The 22,418-nt window shown below is 45.8% G+C and overlaps 1 protein-coding gene and 2 pseudogenes across 3 annotated transcripts; all 3 read left to right on the top strand.

Moving 5' to 3' along the window:
- The first annotated feature begins 3,145 nt into the window (after positions 1–3,145).
- On the top strand, positions 3,146–4,047 carry LOC308344931 (small ribosomal subunit protein uS8-like; annotated as a pseudogene). The gene is made up of 2 exons: positions 3,146–3,279; positions 3,785–4,047. The product of its transcript is annotated as a small ribosomal subunit protein uS8-like (transcript).
- A 2,285-nt stretch (positions 4,048–6,332) lies between these two features.
- On the top strand, positions 6,333–9,827 carry LOC308344919 (DLA class I histocompatibility antigen, A9/A9 alpha chain-like). The gene is made up of 8 exons (XM_080806799.1): positions 6,333–6,500; positions 6,786–7,055; positions 7,253–7,528; positions 8,143–8,418; positions 8,535–8,639; positions 9,076–9,108; positions 9,245–9,292; positions 9,420–9,827. The coding sequence occupies exons 1-8, from the start codon at positions 6,437–6,439 to the stop codon at positions 9,422–9,424; spliced, it is 1,077 nt and encodes a 358-aa protein (XP_080662925.1). The 5' UTR covers positions 6,333–6,436; the 3' UTR covers positions 9,425–9,827.
- Positions 9,828–19,564: 9,737 nt separating this feature from the next.
- LOC308344927 (twinfilin-1-like) lies at positions 19,565–20,970 on the top strand (annotated as a pseudogene). Its single transcript has 2 exons — positions 19,565–20,161; positions 20,809–20,970. The product of its transcript is annotated as a twinfilin-1-like (transcript).
- Positions 20,971–22,418: the final 1,448 nt, after the last annotated feature.

Below are 22,418 nucleotides of genomic sequence, written 5' to 3'. Positions count from 1 at the left end.
TTCAAAAACATGTGTGATTAACTCCTTAGGATAATCTCCTAAAAGAAAATGTATGTGTCACAATATAAGCACATTTAAATTATGGAGATTTTTTCAAAAACACCCTTTAAAAATTGTGTACCAGTGTTCACTCCCATCAACATTTATTTATTTTTTATTAAGATTTATTTATTTATTTGAGAGAGAGTATGAGTGGGTGGAGGGGCAGACAGAGAGAATCTCAAACAGACTCCCTGCTGAGTGCAGAGCCCTATTCAGGGTGGATCTCATGACCCAAATGATCATGACCTAAGTCAGAATCACAAGTGAGTATATTAACTGACTGAGCCATCTAGGCAACCCTCCCACCAACCTTTAGGATGGTGTGTTTTCCTGACCCTTCTGTGTGGCACTCTCATCAGTTACTTTCATCTTTGCCAAGTTCATATATTCTAAGTTCTATTCCCATTTCTTAGTCCACATTCTCATTTTTGTTTGTTTACTTACTACTAATATACTTGTTTGATATTTCATTTCTTCCTTTCCAAATTGTTTTGTAATATATTTAATTCCTTTTTCTTTCATTTTCTCTTTTATTATTTGAGTACAGTTGACCCACAATGTTCCATGCCTTTCAGGTGTACAACATAGTGACCTGCCATATAATCCAACAATTCCATTTTGGTATTTGCCCAAAGTTGTTGAAAATACCAATTCTGTAATTATGATTTGAATGGGTTGTACCTATTTTAAAATACGGAATTGAAGAGAGAAGAGCCAGCAGTCCCCAATATCAGAAGCTGGTCTGACACTGACAGCTGGACTCAGTGGTCAGAAGCTGGCGAATGTCCACCACTTGGCCATATTCTTCTCCTGTGGGACTTGAGCCAGTCACCTCACAGAACATCAGCATCACACAAGGACACTCTGAAACCACGACATCACTTTGTGTCATTACAGACAAAACAAGGCACTGTACAACCCACAGAATAACACGCATCTCCCTGTGTCAGCCAATGTGAGCAATCGCTGCTTCTCCATCATGACTGCTCTCTCCTCGCTCTGGTCTGGCCTGCTGGAGAGCGGACTCACTGAGATGCTCAACCATAGGATTGCCCACACGTCCTGACAACACGCAGTTGGGAGTGGGCCCCACTTCCACGGGTCCTCTCCAATACTCCCTTCCAAAGCCCATGTCCCATAGGTTCCAACACCTTCATATTAAGATGTCCCATGGCCCCCGAAGGAGTGCATTCTCTCTCACTGCAAAAGGTAATAGATCCAACTTGAATGCCTACAGGTGTTCCTGGTGGTCTTGGGCTGAACAACATTGAGCCACGTTACCTTTGGTCTGTGAATATTGTTTTTCTGTTTTTTACTTTGATCTTGGACATGTGTTTGTATCTTTGTGAGTGTGTGGATCACATGCTGAAATTTCACATACTTCTTTATGGGTTTTCATCATTAGGCCATGCTTAGAGAATTCTTTATCCCAGACTTGTAAACATTTCATGTATATTTTCCCCTCAGTGGAAATGAAGAGCAGAGGTTTTTTGTTTTTTTTTTTTTAAAGACTTTATTTATTTGTTTGTTAGAGAGAGGGAGAGAGAGAGAGCAGGAGCACAGGCAGGCAGAGTGGTAGGCAGAGGCAGAGGGAGAAGCAGGCTCCCAGCAAGGAGCCCGATGTGGGACTCGATCCCAGGATGCTGGGATCATGACCTGAGCCAAAGGCATCCACTTAACCAACTGAGCCACCCAGGCGTCCCAAGAGCAGAGGGTTTTGAAGGAGAAGGGAAATGCAGAAAATTGTCTGATTTGCATAAAAGTATGGGGAGGAGAACACATAAACTTCCTAAGATGGTGGAATCTAAGATGTCCATCTTCTGCTTTATGATTTTTACAAGTACGTACAGAGCCTACGAGGTATCTGATATATGTGTGTTCAATAAATCCTCTCACTTGGGCTCAGTGAAGACTTATGTGCCTGCTTACATTTACCAGCTGAATGCAAACACCACCAAGAAGACAGCCAAGGTAATAGAGACATCAGTTAGCTCTTGTAATGGGCTTTTTTCAACACTTATATGACCTTGATGTGATACATTATGTTTTGGTTAATGTCTGTACACTTTAGTTGTTATAATGTAAGTTAATTAAACTTTCATGCTGTATTTTAAGGATATGTCTCAGACCAACATAGACAACTTCATAACTTCCATTTAAAGGCAAACTTAATACACATACATCTATGAGTCACACAGTATCTTCTTTGAGGAGGATCCTGACAACTAAGAGTGTTCTAGATATGTATTGTCTGAATAGTAGCTATGAGCCACTTATGGCTACTTAAATTCCTACTAATTTAAAACAATTAAAAATGCAACTGCTCAGCACACCAGCCCCATTTCAAGTGCCACCTGCATCTCAGGAAACCCCTTCATCTCGTGGCCACCATACTGGACAGCGCGGATACAGAACAATTCCTTCCTCACAGACTGTAGTATTGGACGGTACTGCTCTGCATACTTTGTGGGTCTCAAGTCAGATGCATGTAAAATGAAAAGACCAACATGATTTCTCTTACAGACAACATCAGATTTCTGTCTGGGATGTGAATACATATGAAGCTGATGTGTCACAAAATCAAAGTCGGTTATGCCTGGGTCTGGTGCCTTCAGGGGCAAACTGTCCCCAGTTACAAAAGGGAAATCCCTGTCCCTCCACCTCCCTTCCCAGACTGGGGACCCTCTCTGCCATCACATTTCCAGGAGGTGAGGTCTCTTCTAGATGCACTCAGGGGCTAGAGTCAGAGCTGAGGTTTCAGAGGCAGGAAGTGCAGCTCAGGGAAAGGGATTCTGCTGAGCGAGGAGGAGGCCAGGGCAGGACCAGCGGGAGACTTTCCCAGGGTTTTCAGAGCAGCCTTTCTCGAAGTGTGGTCTGGGGAGCACCTGATGTCATGGAGGCCCTTTCACAGAATCCACAAGGTTAAAACAGTTTTCATGTCACTTAGACATTTTCACCATGTTGACATTCGCACTGAGGTAAAACTTAGCAAGAATGGAGGCGATGGGTCCACAAGGCAATCATTATTCTTCACCACTATTCACTTTCATAAAAAACCAAAAACACTCTTTCAGCCATCTTTCTGATCCACCTTAACAGTCACATGAATATCTTGGCAGATGCCTTCAGGAGCAGTCACTATGCCTAGAAGAGAGGCAAAAGTCAAGTCTTATTTTCCATGCTCCAAAGTCATTGCCCAGTTTCTAACTGTGATGATGAAGCATGGCTTTGTTTTTTGTTTCTTCGTTTTTTGTTTTTTGTTTTTTCCTGGTGCTTCCAACAGTTTGCTCATTTCTGTACCCATTGCGTACAGTGCACTGACCTATGTGGGGCCTCCTAGGATCCCCTGCAAAGCCATGGAAAGCACAAGACACACTGAAGGGAGATCCCCGGGCCCCAAAGAAAGGCCCGAAAGTGCACAGAGCTCTTCCCAGAAAATCTTCATCCTGACTCTGCCTTTCCAGAACAGTTTAGAGGGACACCGTAATTGGGCTGATGGGACCATAAATCTCAACTTCGTTCTCTATGTAACATATTTCACTTTTCCAGGTTAAAAGACAGTTAAGTGATGAGGAACTAGAAACACCAAGGGCTCAAAGTCTCTATTAGGAGTGAAGATGTGGGGCAGCAGGTAGCTGTGAGAACAGATCCACAGCCCGTGAAGGGTGTCGGAGGGAGGTTGCTGAGCCAGAGCTTAAAGCCTGGGGGAGGCACCCGGTGCTCACCAACCCAAAAGATGAAGCATGGTTACATTGGGAATTTGAAATTACTGATGATCACCGAGCTGGAAATATTGTTGAGAACCTCAAGGGCAGGTTAAACATGTGTGGAGTGGTCAGCCCCAGATTTGATGTACAGCTCAAAGATCTACCAAAATGGCAAAAAAATCTGTTCCCTTCCCTCCAGTTTGGTTTTATTGACCTGACAACCTCAGCTGGCATCATGGACCGTGAAGAAGCAAGACGAAAACACACACAAGGGAAAATCCCGAGACTCTTTTTCTAAGGATGTAATACATTCATGCAAATAAATGTATGTATACATACATATACATATGTATATGTATGGATATGGATACGGATCTTGTACTAATGCATGATTTTTTTTAAAGTAATGTGTTGTTTCACTATATTTTAAAAGTGTTTCAGTGTTGATGAGACTGAAAAGAATTATTGAAAAGTCGCATTTGTTTTAATATTACCACAAATCCCAACAGAAAAATTTGTCAGTAGTGAGAACCTGTCAGGTTTGTTGGTGGATCACAGGTTTTCCAAAATTGAGAGCTTACATTTGATCAAGGCAATGATAAATGTTGTTGAATCATCAGTTGAATCATCAAAAATTATTATCTTTACTAAATTATTCTCAAATCCATTTTTAGGGGCGCCTGGGTGGCTCAGAGGGTTAAGCCTCTGCCTTCGGCTCAGGTCATGATCTCAGGGTCCTGGGATCGAGCCCCACATCGGGCTCTCTGCTCAGCAGGGAGCTTGCTTCTCCCCCTCTCTCTGCCTGCCTCTCTGCCTACTTGTGATCTCTCTCTCTCTGTGTCAAATAAATAAATAAAATCTTTAAAAAAATCCATTTTTAAACATGTCTTACATGATATGTGAGATGGACAGCAGCACTTCTGCCACATCCCTAAGCTCCAAGGTAAATAATTTGTGTGAAATTTGTATGAACTTAACTGGTTAAAGTGGTCTCATTTTTTTTTTCTCTACACAATGTCATTTTTACCTGAAGGAATGGATGACAGAAACGTGGATTATTTAGACTGGGCAATTTGACAGGCAGTTTCTGGAAAATGAACAGAAACGTATCCATTCATGAATCAACTCACATACGACAGCTGGGAATACTTGTTGCCTTGATCAAATGTAAGCTCTCAATTTTGGAAAACCTGTGATCCACCAACAAACCTGACAGGTTCTCACTACTGACAAATTTTTCTGTTGGGATTTGTGGTAATATTAAAACAAATGTGACTTTTCAATAATTCTTTTCAGTCTCACCAACACTGAAACACTTTTAAAATGTAGTGAAACAACACATTACCTTAAAAAAAAAATCATGCATTAGTACAAGATCCATTCAGTGCACAAGATGAGCCTGTAGATTTCTTTTCTTTTTTTTTTTTAAAGATTTTATTTATTTATTTGACAGAGATCACAAGTAGGCAGAGGCAGGCAGAGAGAGAGGAAGGGAAGCAGGCTCCCCGCCGTGCAGAGAGCCTGATGCGGGGCTCGATCCCAGGACCCCGAGATCATGACCTGAGCCGAAGGCAGAGGCTTCAACCCACTGAGCCATCCAGGTGCCCCAAGCCTGTAGATTTTAATGTAACAGGAAAGGAAATAGTCAATGATACTGTTTAGGTACCACTTCACCAATAACCTTAGAAAAAGTACAACTTGTGTAGTGTGAATATAGTATCAAAGCTGAATATCTGAAAAGTTTATGAAACCTACTGTTCTCCCGTATCTGCACAAGGCTGTGAATGTTTTTCATATACTTCACCCAAAACAATGCAATAAATGCAGAAGCAAATCTGAACATCTAGTGGTTCAGGTAGTTAAGAAAAAGACTTGGAAAAATGCAAAGTATAACAAAATCCAACTCTTCTCACTATCCTGTTGATTTAGGGGAACTAATTTTTCATAAAAACAGTATTGCTGTTTTCATGCCATGGGTTTTTAATATGATTCTAAATGAAGTATTTTTTTTTTTCACTTTTTTATTGAGACAGAGTGAGCAGAGACGGGCTGAGGGAGGAGAGAGAGAATCTTAAGCAGGCTCCAAGGTCAGCACTGAGACCGCGAGACCGAGGTGCGGCTGGATCTCCCCACCTGAAACCAAGAGTTGCTGGCTTACCTGACTGAACCACACATGCGCCCTGGTAAATTTTTTTAAACAGTCTTTTTCCTACTATGATCAATATTGATAGCTATAACCTACATTCACAAAATTATCGTTGGGGCCTCAGTAATCTGTGAGACTGTATAGATATCCTTCTAACAAAATGTTTCAGAATCACTGACACAGCTCCTGGGCCACGACTCAAGGAGACAAGGTGACAGAGAGCACCCCGTGCAGTAGGTGAGGCGTCGAGGTAAAGGCCGAGGTCCCTGTACCTGCCTCTCAAGGTCTCAGGCCCTAGCGCCCTGTGTGGGGCCTGGAAGCTCAATGCTGGGGAGGCCCCTTCTCCGAGGTTTCACTTCTCGCTCTCACAACCTGTGTCACCTCCTCCTGCCTGGATACTCGTGATGCGGTCCCAGTTCACACTCCCATTGGGTGTCGGGTTTCCGGCGAAGCCAATCAGCGGAACACGGGTTCCGGGTTCTGAAGTCCTCACCAGACCTGCGGAGACCCAGTTGCTCCTCAGACCCTGAGGGTCTGGACCATGGGGTCCCCAATCCTCCTCCTGCTGCTGTCGGGGGCCCTGGCCGTGACCGACACCTGGGCGGGTGAGTGCGGGGCGGGAGGAAAGGGCTCTGCGGGGCGGGAGGGAGGGGACCGCCGGGCGGGGACGCGGTACCGCCGGGGAAGGCGCCTTTCCGCCGCCCCCGCCCCAGACCCTCAGCCGCCCCCGGCCCCGCCCCGGCCTGTGCTCCCCCGTCCCTCCCCGCCTCCGCCCTGCTCTCCCCCTCTCGGTGCCTCCTCCCCTTGCCCTCCCGGTCGCCTCCACCTGGGCCCCGGGTCCCGCGACGGGAAGAGGGTCGGGCGGGGTCTCAGCCCCTCCGCGCCCGCAGGCTCCCACTCCCTGAGGTATTTCTACACCGCCGTGTCCCGGCCCGGCCGCGGGGAGCCCCGCTTCATCGCCGTCGGCTACGTGGACGACACGCAGTTCGTGCGGTTCGACAGCGACTCTGCCAGTCGGAGGATGGAGCCGCGGGCGCCGTGGATGGAGCAGGAGGGGCCGGAGTATTGGGAGCGGCAGACGCGGGACCTCAAGGACGCCGCACAGACTTTCCGAGTGAGCCTGAACATCCTGCGGGGCTACTACAACCAGAGCGAGGCCGGTGAGCGACAGGGCCGGGTCCAGGTCACGACCCCCATCCCCACGTTCCTGCCAGGGCCTGCCCAGGTGTCTGGGTCCGAGCGCCACCCTGAGGCTGCGGGACCCACCAGTACCCCTAACCCAGAACAACCCCGGGAACTTTCAGGCTGTTTTATTTTCTCTTTCGACTTAACCACCTGCCTGTCGGGGCGGGGCCAGGGTCTCACACCATCCAGCGCATGTATGGCTGTGATATGGGACCCGACGGCCGCCTCCTCCGCGGGTACAGTCAGGTGGCCTACGACGGCGCGGATTACCTCGCCCTGAACGAGGACCTGCGCTCCTGGACAGTAGCGGACACCGCAGCGCAGATCTCCCGGCTCAAGTGGGAGGAGGCCGGTGAGACGGAGCATGAAAGGAACTACCTGGAGGTCACGTGTGTGGAGTGGCTCCGCAGGTACCTGGAGAACGGGAAGGAGTCGCTGCTGCGCGCAGGTACAAGGAGCCACAGGGCCGTCCCTGATCTCCCCTCCCCTGGGGCTGGCTTCCCACTAGGACGGGAAAAATGGACTCAGTGGCAGAACACCGCCCTCCCACGGGTGGGGAGTGGGAGATCCGCCTGGGTGTTCAGGTTCCTGCTAGAGAGTGACTCACCCAAAGGGCAGCTTTTCTCTAAAGGACAATGGAGGAATCCAGTCTCTCCCAGGAGGCAGGTGGAGACCATCCCTGCAATAACCCATCAGCCGTTCCCTTTGACCCTGGCAGCCACCCTGGAACCATGGCTTAACCTTTCAAGGCCTTTTTCTCCAATACGAACGTCTTTGGAGGTCTGACTGGGTGTTTTGAGTCATTCACCGCCCCCCCCCAAGCCACAGTCGGGACCATTAGTGCTCACTCCCCATTAAACCTACAGCCTCCTATCCTTGACTCTTTCCCTGATTCTAGAACTTTCCAGGATTAGAAGATCCCAAGGGCTGAACTGGTGACTGGGTTTTGTGCTTCTTCCATCCGAGCCAATACCCAGTCCATCTCAAAATGGTCACATGAATGCCGTTTCAGTGGCCTATAAAGGTAAACCCAAGAGTAGATTTTCTGATTTTCTTCCTCAGAACCCCCCAACACACAAGTGACCCGCCACCCCATCTATGACCGTGATGTCACCCTGAGGTGCTGGGCCCTGGACTTCTACCCTGCGGAGATCACCCTGACCTGGCAGCGAGATGGAGAGGACCTGACCCAGGACACAGAGCTTGTGGAGACCAGGCCTGCAGGAGATGGAACCTTCCAGAAGTGGGCGGCTGTGGTGGTGCCTTCTGGACAGGAGCAGAGATACACATGCCATGTGCAGCATGAGGGACTGCCCAAGCCTGTCACCTTGAGATGGGGTAAGGAGGGTTTTGGGTAGAGCCTCTTTTCAGGGAAATCAGGCCTTCTGGAGAACTTCAGCAGGGCTAGGACACTTAACAGGGCTCTGGACCCCTGACCTTCCCTCCCTTTCCAGAGCCACCTCCGCCCACCATCCCCATCACGTGGATCATTGCTGGTCTGGTTCTCCTGGCGTTCACTGTGGTGGTTGGAGCTGTGATCTGGAGGAAGAAGTGCTCACGTAAGGAATGGAGTGGGAGGGATCTCAGGTTTCTGTCCCACTGGGGGATTTCCTTGGTAGCAGACTGTCCTGCCTTGTTACTGGGAAGTACCATCTTCACAAATGGACTTGCGTGCTCTGGAGCTGATCACAAACACTCACTCTGTAGCAAACACTTGTGAAAATGAAGGACACATTTTCATCTTGTTAATTCTGGTGATCAGGACCTCATGCCCAGCAGTCACAGGACAGAGAGGAAAGTCCCTGCTGAGGACAGAACTCCAGCCAGTTGGGTGACCCAGTGACTCCTCACCTCATTTTTCATGTTTCCTATCGTGTCCTGGGAGTTCAGTTTCAATTCTGGAAACTTTATTTAGAACCAGGACTGGGAGCTTCCTCTGGGATCTCATGGCCCAGCCCTGTCCCAGGCCTCTGATAGGATGTTTTTTTCCCACAGGAGAAAAAGGACCAGGCTACTCTCATGCTGCACGTACGTATGGAGGGATGATCTCTGAGACCCTGAGATAGTGTAGACAGGACCCCATGGGGAGCTCACACACCCCATAGCTCCTCCTTTAGTCTCATCTCCCGTTGGCTCTGACCACGTCCTGTTTGTTCTCCCCTAGGCGATGACAGTGCCCAGGGCTCTGATGTGTCTCTCACGGTTCCTAAAGGTGAGACCCTGAAGACCCTGATGTGGAGAGGGTTGAGGCATTAGGGACACTTTGAGCATGAGGGGAGCTTCTGAGATGTCCCCACTTATGGGACTGTCCTCAATTTGTACATTATTTTTTTTCACAGTGTGAGACCAGCTGCCTTGTGGGGACTAAGAGATGGAAGATTTCTTCACCTCCCCACTTGGTGACATCAGCAACCCCTAACTTCTCTTTGTGCAGATGTCAGAATGTGTCTGTGTTCCTTTGAGCATAATGTGAGGACATGAGATTTGCCCACCCTGCCCACCAGACCCCTCCCTATTCTGATTTTATTTTCTTTTCAGATGTGCTTTCCTGTTCAAGCAGGGCAGGGCTGGACCATAACTGTCCCTGTCTTTATTTCATGTTGGGCTGAGTACAAATGAATTTCTGTATTGAAAATGACAATCCAGACAGGAGTTGTGTTTCCTAATTCTTGCCAGATGGGGTTGATGAGGTAATAAAAGAGGAGATTTGTAAAATTGAGACAGCAAATAAATGGAAGCACTGAGAACCTTCCAGAATCCGTGTGGTTACTGTGCTGAGTCTTGCGGGTGGGGGCAGAAGGCTATGAGGAGACGAGTGGGGATGAGGCCTGTGCTCAATGTGTGCTCAGTGCATCATGGGCGTGACATGCTCACCCCTCAGCTGGGTCATCTCTCTGCTCTGTGTCCTTGACCCTTGTGTGGAAGATTGTCTCACTAGGAGCTGTGATCACAGGGGCTTGGATATCACCTGTCACCAGGACTTTGTGTAGCAAGAGGTTCCTGTGACTGGGTCAGCCTCACCTCAGGCCTGGGTTGGGTCATAGCCTCCATTTGGGGGTGGGCTTTTTTCATTGTTTCTCTAGAGCATCAGGCCGGCTCTTGCTCTTGTGTGCAAGTTCTTGTCCCATTCTCCCTTGGTGACCCTATCGGTTATAGCAGCAGGTGTCCTTTGGGCTGTGTTCCCACAGGCCTAGGCTGTCCCCTACACAGAAGAGTCTCTGCGGTATGGAGAAATGAACTTTCAGATTCATCCATCTCCTCCCTTCACTCTAGACCTGTTTTCTAGATAATTCTTGGGATTCTGGAGATAGAGGAGGAATCTGAAAGTTTCTCAGCCTTAATAAACATCAGTTAGTTTCTCTCTCGAGCTGCTCTACCCTCTCTCCCCTACCTCTAGTTCAATGAGCCTAGTGCTGGCGTGAATCCAAGTTCATGGATCTATAAAGCAGAGTCTAATGTAGACCTCTTTGTGGTTGGAGAAAAGGACCCAAAAGCCCGAGTACAGTGTTTCTGGAGGGAGAACTCTGTGTGCTTTGCTGTGCAGGAGAGATGGTGTGCAGGGAGGGGCTGAGCAGAGAGAGGGAGGGGAGGGCAGCCCTGTGAGGGGAGAGAGCACTGATGGGGAAGTGGATGCATGTGGGATGGCAGCTGCCTCAGAACAGCTGTGCCTGAGACTCATCTAGAAGAAGGAGTCCTCTATCTACTCATTCATTCAACTGATAACTGTCATGTGCCACATACAGGACATGCTATGTTTACCTCTGGGCACCTCAGTGAGACTAAGAAGAGGGAAAATGTGCTGGTCTCATGGAGAGTATGTTCTAATGTGAGGGGCAGACTACACTTGACCCTCTGACAATGTGGGGACTGGGGCAGTGACCCCCTCGTGCAGTCAGAAATCCAAGTATAGATTTTGACTCCCTCAAAACGTAAGAACTAATAGCCTACTGTTGCTGGAAGCCTGACTGATAACATGAAGAGTCACTTAACACACGTTTATGTTACATGTAGAAAACAGTCTTCTAACAATGAATGAAGCTGCAAAAATTAGTCAGAAATCACAAAGAAGAGGAAATGTATGGACAGTACTTACTGCAAAAAGTCCGCACACGGGTGCACATGTATGGTGCAAACCAGTGTCATTACGAAGTGAACTGTGTATTGTGTAAGCACAGTAATAAGGGAAGTGTTTAAGTTGGAAGTTGGCAGTAGCTGTGAGGAAGGAGACCCAGAGAGCACCTGTGCTGGGACGGGGACGATGGCTCCTTTACTCCAGGGATCAGGGGAGCCTCACTGAGAAGATGACCTCATCATGGAGGTCTGAGGATATTAGAAGGCTTTTGAGTTTTCTGAGTGAGGAGTGGAGTTACAAAAATGAACAGATCAATGGGATTGACTTTCTAAGCAGCACCTGTTTGCTGCTGTGAGAATCGAGAGGAGCAGGGCGAGTGACCAGTGAGGACAATGTAGGAAACCAGTGCTGTGTCCCAGGACGGGGATGTGGGCTGTACATCTGGGGCGTGAGGAGGGAAGATATAAGAATTGTTTGGGTGCTGGATATTTACAGATGGACTTTGCAGCATTTCCTAATGGATTCATTCTGGGTGGTGGGGAGGAGGAATCAAGGAGGGCATCCAGTATTTCAGACTGCAAGTTGAAATGTACAGTGCCTTCCTTGGATATGGGGAAGATTCTGGAAGCAGGACACTGGGGGGAAGCAGCATCACAGGCATCCAGTTTAGGCATGTGGAATCTGAGACAACTATTAGAAATCCAGTGAGGTTGGCAGTTGGATACAGAGTGCAGGGAAGGAGAAATATCCGGACTGGAGAAATAGATTTGGGAGGTGACAGCATATACATGATGATTAGAACCTTCAACAGAGATGAGGAAACCAGTGGGGTGAGAACCATAGAAGAGAAAGGAACAGGACCAAACCCTGGACTCCTCAGGGCTAAGCAGGCTGACCAGAGCGCACACCCAGAGCGCACTGCACAGTCTCGTTCTGCGTCTATAAGGCACAGAGACCAGGGAGGTCCAGCCTTCAATGTGCACAGGAATTTCCTGGACTATGAAGATCTAGACAGTCTGAGATTAGAGCATGAGATGCTGGGTTGATAACAAGGTCGGTGCAGCTGCTGCTGGTCTTCAGATCCCACACTGAGTAGCGAGCACAGGAAGCAGGATCCCCGCATGGCCGTGCATCAGCCTCTCCTGTAGGGCTGCTTAAGTAAGTGATTCCTGGGCCCATGCCCAACATTTTAAGCTGGTGGGTCTGGGGAGAGGCCTGAGTGTTTGGTACCAAAGCCACAGGCAATCCTGTGACTCCACCAGTTAGAGAACACTGAAGTCATCGATGAGAACCCTCATTGTGGGAAGGGGTCTTACAGACACATTTAAATGGTTTTTTGGGGGTGTCTGGGTGTCCCACTCTTGGTTTCAGCTCAGGTCATGATTTCAGGGTCATGAGAACTAGCCCATGTGATGAGTCTGCTTGAAATGTCCTCCTTCTTCCTCTAGCCCTCCCTGCCCCTCTCACACATGCTTGCTCTTTCTCTCTCTCTTTCTCTCTGTCTCAAATAAATAAATAAAATCTTCAGGTGGTTTTTTGTAGGAAGAAAAATGCAGGACATACTGGGAGATGCTTTTTTTCTCTCCCATGGGGCACAGCCAAGTGACTGACTGAGGAAGTTATCAGCTCAACATAAAACGTCTGAGTTGCTGAGAGTGTAGATCTTAAATGTCTGCATCACACAAAAGGAAATGGTAACTATGTGATTTGATGCACATGTTAGCTAATGTTATGGTTGTTATCATTGTGCAATACAGAGATATGTCGATCAGCAGGTTGTACCCTAAACTCACACAATGGTGTATGTCAATCATATCTCTATAAAGTTGGTTTAAAAAATGCCTGAATTCCTGCTCTTGGAAAGTCTTTACATGGGTTTCTGACTCCTTGTGATCCATACATACAGTTACAGAGAGACTCCGGGAAGAGAGAGAATATATGGGACCTTGTTTTATTTCTAGGAAAGCCACGATACAGGCTTGAGACTACACAGCCGGGAGCAGAATCCACAATGGACCCTAGACGGAGACCCACAGACAGCCAGTGCCTGCTACTGGGTATCGATGCCACTGTCCACACCACTGACTCCCCTGAGGGAGGACACTAGACCCTGCAGCTGGGACTGCTATCGCTGCTGCCTCTGACAGCTGCGTGACACGACTGTGACACTGCTCAGACCCCCTGTGCCCAATGCATGGACACTGTCCCAGTGTGTCTGTCATGTGTCCTGAGTCCGAATCTGGCAGGCGGTCACATGACTGTTGAAGCTTCATGTCATGTCCACCTGCAGGACTGGCAAAGTGGGTTCCCCTCTCTGTGGATGGAGGTGTCTCTGCCCCCAACAAGATTGTTGACATGTGGCATTCCTGTACGTGGGAAGAGAGGTACAATTTCTGGGAATGGACATTGGGGCTCAGGAATGGAAAAGAATGACAAATTTCCACATCGGAGCAGTGATCTGAGACTAGATCTTGATCTGCACCCTATAGGCGCTCAAGTCTGCTTGGATGAGGAGTGACCCATAAATAAACTCATCTTTCAACTTACTCCCTTGATGGTTGTTATGGCCTAGGTTTGTCCACTCCAGTTCCTACTCACAGATAAGTGGAGTAGCATTGTTGTGTCATGAAGTGATAGCTCAACACGTCTTCTCCCGGCCTTTGTCTCTTCCTGGGATTAAACACCCAGATCTGGGGGCACCTAGGTGGCTCAGTGGGTTAAAAGCCTCTGCCTTCGACTTGGGTCATGATCCCAGGGTCCTGGGATGGAGCCCCGCATTGGGCTCTCTGCTCAGTGGGGAGCTGCTTCCTCCTCTCTCTCTGCCTGCTTCTCTGCCTACCTGTGATCTCTGTCAAATAAATAAATAAAGTCTTTAAAAAAAAAAAAAACCCAGATCTGTGTCACTTCAGATGATCCTCATATACACACTGACATTTAATGTTTCATTCTATATGTACATATTTCTGGGGAGAGTATCCATAATTTCACCAGGTCTCCTGTGGCCTCCACAAAAGTCTGAAAACCCTTTACAGTATAGACACTGTCCTACTTCATGTCTGGTCCATGAACAGCTAATGATCACAGTGTTTCAGCAGATCCAATGACGTGATATTCATGCTCAGTTTTGTTTGGAAATAACCAGTCTCAGACAGGAGAAGGTAAGAGCTTTCTGGCTTATACTCACTTCCAACTTCTGTGTGTACTTTCTGTGGGCTGAGGAACAGTCCCCAGACCAGGGCTGGCTCACAGAAGACACTGATCAGCACTGGTTTAGGTGACTTACACTCTAACACCGACTCAGGTGCCAGATAAAGAGCAGAAACGAAAAGTACTTACTGAGGATTTCATTTCTACCTACACTGCAGACTAAGGTTTAAGGCTGCCCCCTCTCCACGTGAGGTGATGAGCACTGGTGTTATATGCAACTGATGAATTATTGAACTCTACATATGAAACTAATAATGTACTCTGTGTTGGCTAATTGAATTTAAATAAAAATAATGTTTTTAAATAAGGCTGCTGCTTCTCCCAAAAATGAAAATGATAGAAAAAACATAAAATCACCCAAAAGTGCAGAACAATCAAGAGGAAATCATTTAGCCCAAAATTTATAAATGGACCATAAGCCAGAGAGAATAGTTGTTCTGATCCGTAGAGTATTTTACAAATCTAGAAAATCGTAGCTTGGCTTCTCAGGCTCAGGAGCTTCATAGAGAGGAGACAATGCCCAGAGCTGCTTCATGTGAGGAGCAGGAGAAACATCCCCTCCCTGAAAATCTGGGACCTAAGATTCACATCCTCAGAACAGGGTGACACAAGTCAAATCTGTTCTATCTTCAAGTGCAAGAACATTCTAAGGAAATTTGCCTTTAAGTTGGGAAAAAGTAAAGAAACAGCTATTTCAAAAATTTGCAGACACGGACTAAGCCATCTGTGATTTGTGGTCCAAATTTGCTTTACCATCAGCCATTGGGCCAAAATAACTTCATGTCATTAACTTAGTTTATAATTGTCCTGGATAGGTGATGATCCAAAACTTTTAAGAAAGAAATTTCTCCAGAGAAATCTCTATTTAACCTACATGTCAAAAAACTTACACAGAAAATTAGACAGAGAAAAAAAGCAACTCGTAGAAAGAAATGTAAAGTTCAAATGGAAAAAAGACTGTGGTTAAGTAACCTTAGAAAGAGTGAGTAGTAAAAAACTCATGAAACTTCAATATTGGAACCATACGATACAATATAACAGGACCAGGATATGATACAAATATATAAACATATGTTATTTGAATATATATTATGGGTATGATATAAAGAAAAAAGTCAGAGAATTTAAAATGTAGAAAATTTGGCAAAAGTGAAAACACCTCTTAAGAAAACAACTATAAAATAAACTGATTAATGATTAAATAATGAAAATATTAGAGTTTATTCACTGAATAAGAAGATGTCAGTAAAAAAGGAATGAGTGGAGGGGCACCCAGGTGGCTCAGCTTGTTAAGCACCTGCCTTCTGCTCAGGTCATGATCCTAAGGTTTTGGGATCAAGCCCAGCTTCTGGCTCCCTGTTCAGTGGGAAGCCTTGCTTCTCTTTCCCCCTATCTTCTGCTGCTCCCCCGCTCCTGCGCGCGCGCTCTCTCTCTCGTCTCTCCTAAACAAATAAAATCTTTTTAAAAAGAGAGAGAGAACGGGCGCCTGTGTGGCTCAGTGGGTTAAAGCCTCTGCCTTCAGCTCAGGTCATGATCCCAGGGTCCTGGGATCGAGCCCAGCATCGGGCTCTCTGCTCAGCAGGGAGCTTGCTTCCCTTCCTCTCTCTCTCTGCCTGCCTCTCTGTCTACTTGTGATCTCTCTCTGGCAAATAAAGAAACAAAATCTTAAAAAAAAAAAAAAAGAGAGAGAGAGAGAAATGAGTGAGGCATGGAAAACAAAAAGCAAAAAGTAAGACTGCGACATAAATCAACAGTGTCAATATTAACATTGCAAGTGAGTGGCTTAAATAAGTCAATCAACATGCAGATCGTTCACCTGAACACAAAACAAGATCCACCTATGCTGTCTACAGTAGATGCACTTGATCTCAGTTACAAACAGATTAAACTCAAAGGGATGGAAAAAGTTATCTCAGGCAAACAACCATAAGAAAGCTGGAGTGGGGGGCGCCTGGGTGGCTCAGTGGGTTAAAGCCTCTGCCTTCGGCTCAGGTCATGATCCCGGGGTCCTGGAATCGAGCCCCGGATCCGGCTCTCTCTTCGGCAGAGAGCCTGCTTCCCCCTCTCTCTCTGCCTGCTTCTCTGCCTACTTGTGATCTGTCTGTCAAATAAATAAATAAAATCTTAAAAAAAAAAAAAAAAGAAAGAAAGAAAGCTGGAGTGGATACACTCATTAGCCAAAAGGGACTTTATAGTAAGGGGGCACCTGGGTGACTCAGTTGTTAAGAGTCTGCCTTTGGCTCAGGTCATGGTCCATTCAGCCCCCACATTGGGCTCCCTGCTCAGCGGGAAGCCTGCTTCTCCCTCTCCCTTCCCCCTGCTTGTGTTCCCTCTCTCACCATGTCTCTCTTTGTCTAAGAAATAAATAAAATCTTTTTTAAAAAAATAAAAACGCTAGTAAGATAAACAGGATCATTTTGTAATGATAAAATGGTCAAGTCATCAGAAAGATGAAACAACTCTAAATACACTTTCACCTAATAACTCAACACCTAACTGCTTGTAGCAAAACTGACAGAAACTGAGAAACAGACAATATGACAATAATACTAAAACTCAATATATCACTTTCAATAATGGATAGGACAACTATGCAGAGATCAATGAAGACAAAGAAGACTTGAACCATACTATAAAAGAACAGTGTAAGTCTGACATGTATAGAACATTCCAGCCATGAACAGAATATACATTCATTTCAAATGCACATGGAGCTTTCTAGAAGATAAGCCCTATGCTAGGCCATTTAAAAACTCATTAAATTTAAAGGGGTAAAAATAATGCAAATATCACAGTAGCATGACACCAGAAATAAATAACTGGAATGAATTTGGGAAACTCACAATATGCAGAATTAACACACTTCTACATAATCAAAGGGTCAAAGATATCAAAATGGGAATCAGAAAATACTTTGAGATTAATAGACATGAAGACAGAGCATACCAACCCCAAGGGGATCTGACTAAAGCAGTGTTGAGAGGAAATATATAGTTGGAACTGCCTGTATGAAAAAGAAACATCTCCAATCAATTACCTAAACTTCAACATTAGGTTAAAGGAGAAAGAGGAGCAAACTAAACCAAAAGCAGGTAAAAAAGGGACGCCTGGGTGGCTCAGTCAGTTAGGCCACTGCACAGGGTCCTGGGATCAAGTCCTGCATCAGGCTCCTTGCTTGGTGGGGAGCCTGCTTCTCTCTCCGCCTCTGCCTGCCACTCTGCCTGCTTGTGTGCTCTCTCTCTCTCTCTCTGACAAATAAATAAATAAAATCTTAAAAAAAAAAAGGCAGGTAAAAGGAAGGAAAAAATCAAGATGAGAGCAGAAGTTAAAGAAATAGAGAAAAGAGAATAAAATAACAATATAGGAAACTAACTGAATCAATGTGATCCTTTAAAAGATCAACCAAACTGACGAATCTTCAACTAGACTCACTAAAAGCGAGAGAGAGAGAGAGAAATGACCCACATTACTGGGATCAGCAATGAAAGAAGTGATATTAGGACTGACCACACAGAAATAAAGAGAATTAGGAGATTATGATGCACAATTATATGCTAAAATATCAACTTGCTTCTATAAAATAGACAAAAACACAGAAAGACACAAATGACTAAAGCTGACTGAAGAAGAAATAGACCATCTGAATGTACCTATAATGAGGTAGAAGATAGAGTCAATTGTCAAAAACTATTCCACATAAAAGCCAAGTTCCAAATGGCTTCACCTGCAAATTATACCATATGCTGAAAGAATTAATAACAATTCTTTACAAATCCTTCCCCCCCAAAAAAGAGGAGGGAACCCAACTCATTCTATGAGGGTAGGATTATTCAGATACCAAAACAGAGAAAGAAATCACAAGACAAGAAAACTACAAACCAATATCTCTTATGAATGTACACATACACACACACACACACACACACACACACACACACACACACTGAGATCTCAACAAAATGTAGCAAATCAAATCTAGCAACATATAGAGTTAAACAAACATAATGAAATTTATTTCAGGAATGCAAGATTGGTTAAACATCCATATCAATCAAGGTAAAACATATATATATATAAATGGTATATACTATATATTAATATACTAGATATATACTAGATAAAAATGCCACATGCTTATCTCAACAGATGGACAAGAAACAATTGACAAAATCGGACACCTTCTCATGATAAAAACTCAACTACTAATGGAGGGACTTTCCTCAATCCGATGAAAGGCATTTATGAAAACCCTTAAGCTAACATCTTACCTAATGGTAAAACACCAGTTGTTTTCCTCCTAAGATCCACAACATGAAAATAATGTTCACTCACGGCTTCTACTACACATTGTGCTGGAGGGGTGCCTGGGCAGTTCAGTCAGTTAATAGTCAGTCTTTGGCTCAGGTCATATCCCAGGATCATGGTCCCAGGGTCCTGGGATCCAGCCTGCATGTGCTCCCTGCTCCGCGGGGAGAATGCTTCTCTCTCTCCCTCTGCCTGCACTCCCCCTGCTCGTGCTCTCTTGCCCTCAAATAAATAAAGTTAAATTAAATTTAAAAAGGGAAATGCCAAGTGAGGTTGTCAGGTTGGCAGTTGTATTTCCGAAAACTGGGCACAGCTCTTGATGGGTTCAAGGCAAAAGACTCAATGAAGCCAAAGAATAGGGAAAGGAAGGGTTTACTGGCACGTAAAGGAGAACACCGGGGATGTTTCCCAAAGCAGCGTCTCCCTGAACAACACACTGGAAAGTTTCAAGCTGAAGGTACAGATGTCATGACTCCTCTGAAGCAGGACACCGGACCCTCAGTAGGAACTGCTGTCTCTGCTGCTCCTGACACCTGGGTGACACTCATGCCACTCAGGCCGAAATGTTTCTGCACAGACTTGGCACCAGAGCTGGGAGCCTGTGGTTGCCACGTCCCATCAGACCCACCTCCAAGCAAGTGAAGATGTTAAAGATACTTTTGCCAGAGGAGAAATGAAAAGCACAGACTTCTAATAAAATCTATTGAAAATGAGACACTTGTGATTGGATCCTGCAGTCAGCCTTCCATTCCTGGGGTAAGGATTATGATTCCTTTGTTTACCCCTCCTGGAGGACAAACAGCTGTGCTACATAGTATTCAGGTTAGACTCTCAGATGCCCAGGGATGTGACTGGATATTCACTGCCTGGTCTCCAGAACATTCTTGTGATCATCAAAATATGTTGTATGCAGGAACTAGTGCAACTCTCAAAAAGGAGTTTGGAGGGGGCCACATTACAGATGAAGTGTTTGGAACAGTAAAGGAAGATGCATCATTACACGGATATAAAAACCACAATCTTCTGCCACAGTCTTCTCCTGCCCCATTGACCGCAGCTGAGGAAGCATCACGACAGATTAAAATTAATGAGGAAAAAACTGACATGGGTGTGGACACAAAGCATCAAAGCTACAAGGAGTAGCATTTCCTATTTCTTGAGAAGCTTTTCAAGCTTTGGAAACATTAAGTAACAGACAGCTCAACTATGTGCAATTGGAAATAGATATGAAAGATGAAATTATAATTTTGACCAACACAAAAAAGAACTGAAAGACTTGCCAAGGAGGATTCCCAAGGATTCAGCGCGCTACCGTTTCTTCCTGTGGGAAACATTCCCATGAAGGAGACGGTTTGAAGTCCATAGTTTTTATTTATTCAATGCCCAGATACACATGCAGTAAAGAGAACAGATACTGTATTTTAGCTGCGAGAGTCCTCTGCTAGAAACTGTCGAAAGACAACTACAAATGGACATCATTAGAAAGATCGAGATAGGGTGCTTGGGTGGTTCAGTCAGGTAAGTGTCTGCCTTCAGCTCAGGTCATGACCTCAGGGTCCTGGGATCGAACCCCACGTCTTGTTCCCTGCTTGGCAGGGAGCCTGCCTCTCCCTCTCCCTCTGTCCCTCCCCTCTGCTTGTGCAAGCTCTCTCTCTCTCTCTCTCTCAAATAAATAAAATGTTTTAAAAGATTTTATTTATTTATCTGACAGACAGAGATCACAAGTAGGCAGAGAGGCAGACAGAGCGGGGTGGGGGGGGTGGGGGGCGGGGAACGGGTTCCCCGATGAGCAGAGAGCCTGATGCGGGGCTCGATTCCAGGACCCTGGGATCATGACCCCAGCCAAAGGCAGAGGCTTAACCCACTGAGCCACCCAAGCGTCCCTCAAATAAATAAAATATTTTTTAAAAGGAGAGGGGGCGCCTGGGTGGCTCAGTGTGTTAAAGCCTCTGCCTTCGGCTCGGGTCATGATCCCAGAGTCCTGGGATCGAGCCCCGGATCTGGCTCTCTGCTCAGCAGGGAGCCCGCTTCCTCCCTCTCTCTCTGCCTGCCTCTCTGCCTACTTGTGATCTCTGTCTGTCAAATAAATAATGAAATCTAAAAAAAAAAAAAAAAAAAAAAAAGAAAGAAAGAAAGATCAAGAGAGAAAATGGGGATGAGTTGGCAGCGGACTTCCTTTATGAAGAAGGACACCCAAAGCAGCAGACACACAGCAAAGTTTTGCAAAACCGAAAGGTCCTGCAGCAAAACGAGGAATTCAAAAACTTACTAGGGGTCCAGCTGAAAGTGAAGACACTGATGATTAAAATCATTGTATTGAGGATTCCAATCCTAGTTTTTTAAAAGTCCAGATTTACTACAGGAGAACTGTTAGATCACTACCCACAGGTCACCTGACCAAGCTGTTCACTTCTGTGTTCTTAAAGTTAAGGTTACAGAAGACTATATAGGATGTGCTATTAATTTTGTCATACTGTTTTTTAAAAAGTGTGTAAAAGTATTTTTTAACTGTTATCACTTTTAATGGAATTTTTCCAGGCGTTGTCCTCTCCATTAGAGTGTTTTTTCAACATTATCCAAGACCACATGGCTGTATCAGACTCAGGATTATTTTGTCTGTTGCTCATAGGGTACTTCTAATGTTTATGTTGAGGCATAGCAGTGAAAAAATGGAACAATGGGAAAAGCCCCCATGTTTTGGAATTACCAACTCATGGCCAGTGGCCAACAGCCAGGCCACATGGTCAGGCAGAAGGACAATGGAAACATGGTCTATTAAAGGAATAGTCACATGGGGTTGGGTCCTTGCTCATTATGGAAATTTGTGGCATGCATCGAAGGAGGATATGTTGATGCCCATCACAAGAACCACCTTCTGAGATTGGAAGTGGGTTGGAACGGATGAGTGGGTTTCCTGGTGTCCTCTCTTGGGGTAGCCACCTAGGTCAGGGAAATAAGGGGACAGAGGGGACTGTGACAATGCAGGGAAATGCTGAAATTCTACAGTCCACTTGCATCCTCTGTGGCCCAAAATACCAAAAAGAACTGTTCTGGCTGCCAACCAAACACCACAGAGAGCTAGGATGCCGACCCCTCAGTAGGAAAGCCTTGAACATATCTGGCAAGTCAGAGCCATAACGGTAACCCCAAGGGGCGATGAAAGGGCCTTGACAGGAATGTGTATTCTGGATTGGGCTTTGCTCACCCAGTGGTAGATGCCAATGGTTACAGTCCTATTAAACAAACAAACAAACACCACAGAGCATAGCTATGCTTCAAGTAAAAATCTAAAAAAATAAAATGCACAGAGAGGATTGGTCCTGTGAGGACAGCTCAGGGAATTTTACACGTGCACACCTCCACGCACTACCCCCAGAGCAAGATGCAGAACACGCTGAGCTTCCCAGAGATTCCCAGTCAACACGTCACCACAAAATTAAACCACTCTCCGACTTCTGACATTATAAATTAGTCCTGGTCTTCAACTTCACATACAAAGGGTCATACTCCTGTGTGTGGCTTCTTTCACTCGGCGCAGTGTCCGTGAGATTCCCCCACGCTGTAGGGTGTAGCTACGGTCCAGTCTTGCGTTGGGGCAATCATACACAGTACTGCTGAGACATTCTTGTACACAGCTCTTGGAGCACATGTGGAAAAAAAGTACTGAACCAGCAAAGAATGCTTGGTCACATTTCCTCACACGACAAACAATTACGTCCCACAACGGGCATACAGACATGCTGACAGAGTAGCA

The sequence above is a fragment of the Martes martes genome (assembly GCF_963455335.1).
Source record: "Martes martes genome assembly, chromosome: 6".
Lineage (NCBI taxonomy): Eukaryota > Metazoa > Chordata > Mammalia > Carnivora > Mustelidae > Martes > Martes martes.
The sequence above is the reverse complement of the archived record's forward strand: the minus strand, read 5'-3'. Positions and strand labels throughout refer to the sequence as shown.

Bases quoted from the DNA above. Each gene is read 5' to 3' on its own strand.
- LOC308344919 (XM_080806799.1), top strand. From the start codon at position 6,437: ATGGGGTCCCCAATCCTCCTCCTGCTGCTGTCGGGGGCCCTGGCCGTG. The intron at 6,501-6,785 runs GTGAGTGCGGGG...CCGCGCCCGCAG, and splicing joins CGTGACCGACACCTGGGCGG to GCTCCCACTCCCTGAGGTAT. The intron at 8,640-9,075 runs GTAAGGAATGGA...TTTTTCCCACAG, and splicing joins CTGGAGGAAGAAGTGCTCAC to GAGAAAAAGGACCAGGCTAC.